Source organism: Coregonus lavaretus, assembly GCF_964263955.1.
Source record: "Coregonus lavaretus genome assembly, chromosome: 6".
Lineage (NCBI taxonomy): Eukaryota > Metazoa > Chordata > Actinopteri > Salmoniformes > Salmonidae > Coregonus > Coregonus lavaretus.
In genome coordinates this window covers 62,432,216-62,438,287 of record NC_139993.1, presented here as the reverse complement: position 1 = coordinate 62,438,287, position 6,072 = coordinate 62,432,216, and the positions used below count along the sequence as shown (strand labels likewise).

The 6,072-nt window shown below is 47.1% G+C and overlaps 1 protein-coding gene across 1 annotated transcript in view; it reads left to right on the top strand.

Moving 5' to 3' along the window:
- LOC311131102 (rho guanine nucleotide exchange factor 18-like) overlaps positions 1-6,072 on the top strand; it is a gene marked incomplete at its 5' end in the record, with an annotated part of 28,890 nt that overhangs the window by 305 nt on the left and 22,513 nt on the right. Inside the window, 5 exons of the mRNA XM_084163915.1 lie at positions 37-216; positions 5,014-5,154; positions 5,280-5,398; positions 5,648-5,728; positions 5,926-5,973. Coding sequence (XP_084020041.1) covers positions 37-216; positions 5,014-5,154; positions 5,280-5,398; positions 5,648-5,728; positions 5,926-5,973 — 569 coding nt within the window. The remainder of the gene's footprint in view (positions 1-36; positions 217-5,013; positions 5,155-5,279; positions 5,399-5,647; positions 5,729-5,925; positions 5,974-6,072) is intronic.

Genomic DNA, 6,072 nt, shown 5'->3' with positions numbered 1-6,072 from the left:
AACTCTTTTTTCCTTTCTCTGTGTCTCCTCTCCCAGTGCGTCTGAGCCAGAAGGACGGCCAGATCGTGGCGGATCTGACAGAGAAGCTGCAGCTGTTTTCAGACATGGGAGAGTCTGGTCCTGGGGATACGGCCTGCCGCTCCCACCTGCTGCTGCGAGGTGACGCCTCAGACCTCCACCAGGGGGAGACACTGCTCAAGGGGGCCATCACCGATGGTACAACACACACACACACACACACACACACACACAAACACCCAAACACCCACACACACCAGAGTATGTGAGCGGAGATGAGCGGTCGGATATCCCGCTCATGGAGTGGTGCTTGCACCCCAGAGTATTTTAATAAACAACATGAAAAGGTGACTGTAAGAAGCGCTCATCATTTCAAATAGGCTACATGTCGTATTAAACAGCATATAAACACTCTAAATATGTCAGGAGACAGACAGGGAGCCTAAGAAGGAATGAAAAATAATTATTTAGGCTATATTATTTCAATTATTTCAAGGCTATAGCCTACAAACAAATCAATTGTGGAGCATTTGCGAGAGCGACACACTAGACTGGCAGGGACATTAAGCACTCAGCATTTAAACAACATTTTGTTTTATTAAATCATTATAGTCTGTAAATTGCACATATAGGCTCTGACTCACTTAGAATTAATTACAAATTAAACAAAAAATGCCTTATTAGGCTCCATCTACAGTGCCTTTTGAATTCATTTTTAAGAAATACGAGTTTGGATAGAGTCTATGGCTTCAGGCTCATCGATGGTGCCTGGAGATCAGGCCATCAGTGGAGAATACCACTGCAGAGTCACTGGGGTTGCTAAAAACCCATCACCTTGATTTTACACCTGTCTGCTTCTTTTTGAAAACAGTAGCTAAAGCAAGAGGTTATGGCAGCACACAAGTAGACTACAAATGCATGCTGGGCCGGGCACGCCCTGAGCTGGTGGTGCCAAATTGCAGCGGGTGAGAAGGTTGACGCTACAGCTTTGGGGAAACTTGCTCAGTGCTCCAGTCAAATTGAGCACGCTTCACTCCACTCATATACTCTTGACACACACGCACACTTACACACACACACACACACACACACACACACACACACACACACACACACACACACACGCACACTTACACACACACGCACACACACACACACACACACACACACACACACACACACACACACTTACACACACACACACACACACACACACACACACACTTACACACTCTTATACACACACACTTACACACACACACACTAATTCACACACACACTCTTATACACGCACACTTACACACACACACACACACACACACACACACTTACACACACGTATATACACACACACACACACACACAAGGTACAACACACACACACAAGGTACAACACAGGAAACACACAACACAGTACAGTCCAGAATATACAGACAGCACTTCACTGAAGGTAAAATACAATGGCTGCTGTTATAGTGTATACGGTTCTGGCTCTAGCTGAGAACAACATAACATATGATTAAACTTATTCACAAATCATTGAAATCAAATCACGCTTTATTTACAGTGAATTCTGAAAGTTTTCAGACCCCTTGACTTTTTCCACATTTTGTTACGTTACAGCCTTATTCTAAAATTGATTAAATAAATAGAAATCTTCATCAATCTACACACAAAACCCCATAATGACAAAGAGAAAACAGGCTTTTAGAAATGTTTGCAAATGTATTACAAATAAACAGATACCTTATTTACATAAATATTCAGACTCTTTGCTATGAGACTCAAAATTTAGCCCAGGTGGATCCTGTTTCCATTGGTCATCCTTGAGATGTTTCTACAACTTGATTATTGGAGTCCACCTGTGGTAAGTTCAATTGATTGGACATGATTTGGAAAGGCACACACCTGTCTATATAAGGTCCCTCAGTTGACAGTGCATGTCAGAGCAAAAACCAAGCCATGAGGTCGAAGGAATTGTCTGTAGAGCTCCGAGACAGGATTGTGTCGACGCACAGATCTGGGGAAGGGTACCTAAACATTTATTCAGCATTGAAGGTCCCCAAGAACACAGTGGCCTCCATCATTCTTAAATGGAAGAAGTTTAGAACCACCAAGACTCTTCCTAGAGCTGGCCGCCCGGCCAAAGTGAGCTATCGGGGGAGAAGGTCCTTGGTCAGGGAGGTGACCAAGAACCCGATAGTCACTCTGACAGAGCTCTAGAGTTCCTCTGTGGAGATGGGAGAACCTTCCAGAAGGACAACCATCTCTGCAGCACTCCACCAATCAGGCCTTTGGTGGAGAGACCTGAAAATAGCTGTGCAGCGACGCTCCCCATCCAACCTGACAGAACTTGAGAGTATCTGGGAGAAACTCCCCCAATACATGTGTGCTAAGCTTGTAGGAACATAGCCAAGAAGACACCAGGCTGTAATCGCTGCCAACGACAACTTATGTAAATTAAATATTTCCGTTTTTGTTGTGCAAAAATGTCTAAAAACCTGTTTTTGCTTTGTCGTTATGGGGTATTGTGTGTAGATTGATGAGAAAGAAAGAAAAACTCCTCACTATGTTACTATAGGGGGGTCAGCTCCTCACTATGTTACTATAGGGGGGTCAGCTCCTCACTATGTTACTATAGGGGGGTCAGCTCCTCACTATGTTACTATAGGGGGGTCAGCTCCTCACTATGTTACTATAGGGGGGGTCAGCTCCTCACTATGTTACTATAGGGGGGTCAGCTCCTCACTATGTTACTATAGGGGGGTCAGCTCCTCACTATGTTACTATAGGGGGGTCAGCTCCTCACTATGTTACTATAGGGGGGTCAGCTCCTCACTATGTTACTATAGGGGGGTCAGCTCCTCACTATGTTACTATAGGGGGGTCAGCTCCTCACTATGTTACTATAGGGGGGTCAGCTCCTCACTATGTTACTATAGGGGGGTCAGCTCCTCACTATGTTACTATAGGGGGGGTCAGCTCCTCACTATGTTACTATAGGGGGGTCAGCTCCTCACTGTGTTACTATAGGGGGGGTCAGCTCCTCACTATGTTACTATAGGGGGGTCAGCTCCTCACTATGTTACTATAGGGGGGTCAGCTCCTCACTATGTTACTATAGGGGGGTCAGCTCCTCACTATGTTACTATAGGGGGGTCAGCTCCTCACTATGTTACTATAGGGGGGGTCAGCTCCTCACTATGTTACTATAGGGGGGTCAGCTCCTCACTATGTTACTATAGGGGGGTCAGCTCCTCACTATGTTACTATAGGAGGGTCAGCTCCTCACTATGTTACTATAGGGGGGTCAGCTCCTCACTATGTTACTATAGGGGGGTCAGCTCCTCACTATGTTACTATAGGGGGGGTCAGCTCCTCACTATGTTACTATAGGGGGGTCAGCTCCTCACTATGTTACTATAGGGGGGTCAGCTCCTCACTATGTTACTATAGGGGGGTCAGCTCCTCACTATGTTACTATAGGGGGGGTCAGCTCCTCACTATGTTACTATAGGGGGGTCAGCTCCTCACTATGTTACTATAGGGGGGTCAGCTCCTCACTATGTTACTATAGGGGGGTCAGCTCCTCACTGTGTTACTATAGGGGGGTCAGCTCCTCACTATGTTACTATAGGGGGGTCAGCTCCTCACTATGTTACTATAGGGGGGTCAGCTCCTCACTATGTTACTATAGGGGGGTCAGCTCCTCACTATGTTACTATAGGGGGGTCAGCTCCTCACTATGTTACTATAGGGGGGTCAGCTCCTCACTATGTTACTATAGGGGGGTCAGCTCCTCACTATGTTACTATAGGGGGGTCAGCTCCTCACTATGTTACTATAGGGGGGTCAGCTCCTCACTATGTTACTATAGGGGGGTCAGCTCCTCACTATGTTACTATAGGGGGGTCAGCTCCTCACTATGTTACTATAGGGGGGGTCAGCTCCTCACTATGTTACTATAGAGGGGGTCAGCTCCTCACTATGTTACTATAGGGGGGGTCAGCTCCTCACTATGTTACTATAGGGGGGTCAGCTCCTCACTATGTTACTATAGGAGGGTCAGCTCCTCACTATGTTACTATAGGGGGGTCAGCTCCTCACTATGTTACTATAGGGGGGTCAGCTCCTCACTATGTTACTATAGGGGGGTCAGCTCCTCACTATGTTACTATAGGGGGGTCAGCTCCTCACTATGTTACTATAGGGGGGTCAGCTCCTCACTGTGTTACTATAGGGGGGTCAGCTCCTCACTGTGTTACTATAGGGGGGTCAGCTCCTCACTGTGTTACTATAGGGGGGTCAGCTCCTCACTATGTTACTATAGGGGGGGTCAGCTCCTCACTATGTTACTATAGGGGGGTCAGCTCCTCACTATGTTACTATAGGGGGGGTCAGCTCCTCACTATGTTACTATAGGGGGGGTCAGCTCCTCACTATGTTACTATAGGGGGGTCAGCTCCTCACTGTGTTACTATAGGGGGGGTCAGCTCCTCACTATGTTACTATAGAGGGGGTCAGCTCCTCACTATGTTACTATAGGGGGGTCAGCTCCTCACTATGTTACTATAGGGGGGGTCAGCTCCTCACTATGTTACTATAGGGGGGGTCAGCTCCTCACTATGTTACTATAGGGGGGTCAGCTCCTCACTGTGTTACTATAGGGGGGGTCAGCTCCTCACTATGTTACTATAGGGGGGTCAGCTCCTCACTATGTTACTATAGAGGGGGGTCAGCTCCTCACTATGTTACTATAGGGGGGTCAGCTCCTCACTATGTTACTATAGGGGGGTCAGCTCCTCACTATGTTACTATAGGGGGGTCAGCTCCTCACTATGTTACTATAGGGGGGTCAGCTCCTCACTACTCTTGTCCTATCTTAAAGACAGCCTTAAAACATTATTAATCCATCTCTCTCTTTCTCTACTGACCTCCATCTCTCTCTCTCTCTCTCTCTCTCTCTCCCCTCTCCCCCTGCCTCCCCCTCCCCAGTGGAGAGTCTTCAGAACCTGTTGCTCTCTGGTGTGATCGAGCCAGCTCCACGTCCAGCGGAGGGCTCAGGGTCCGGGGCTCTGCCCAGGAGAGCAGACACCTTTGGGGGCTATGACAGCAGCCCCATCATCCTCAACAAGAGTGAGTCCACTCTGCTCTGGGCTGTATCCACAAAGCATCTCAGAGCAGGAATGCTGATGTAATAGCTGTCCATATAATCATTTATTATGATCTAAAAGGCGTTTCTGTCTGTGTGTGCATGTTAGAAGGCATTGTGAAGAAGATCCACAGTGGAGGGGACAAGGCCAGAGACGGGAACCAGAAAGGCCGCTCTGACCCCCAGCTTAAGAAGATCCAGGCTAGCCAGGCCCTGGAGCAGCCACAGGTGGGTGAAGTACACACACACACACACACACATACACACACACACCCTACACAATAGTCAGTAGGGTAGCTAGTGACTAGGGCAAGGCAGAAGCTGGTTTACTCCATCACTTAGGAATTTCCTATTTAGGGAAATGCTACTGCTTCCTGTTATGATTTATGTCTCATCACACGTGAAGGTTAATATCAATATGTACTTTAATCCCTGATGGGATATGTCATAAAATGTGTAATGTTGTGTGATGTACAGGCTGATGATGATGAGGAGGAGGAAGAGGCCTCTCCAGCCATCTGGAACACCATCTGGTCCAACACCTTCCCTGAGGCTGAGGTAGGAGATGTGCTCATTTCATTTGGGATTTTAACCTCTGTTAAACTTCTTCAATCCTCATGTTTTATTATGGCCTCTAAAAGGTGTACCAAGAGTGTCCAAACCATAGGTATAAAACAGTTGTATGTCTCTGGCACTAACCTAGAGTTGTCTGTTGACCTTCTCTTTCCTAACGTTCCTGTTTCTGCCTTAACCAGTTCTTTGACCGGGTGCTGATGCTGTCCCAGAGACTCTACAGCCTGCAGGTAAACAAAACCACAGCACTCACGTTTCCCTAGATACACTCACGTTTCCCTAGATACACTCACGTTTCCCTAGATACACTCACGTTTCCCTAGATACAC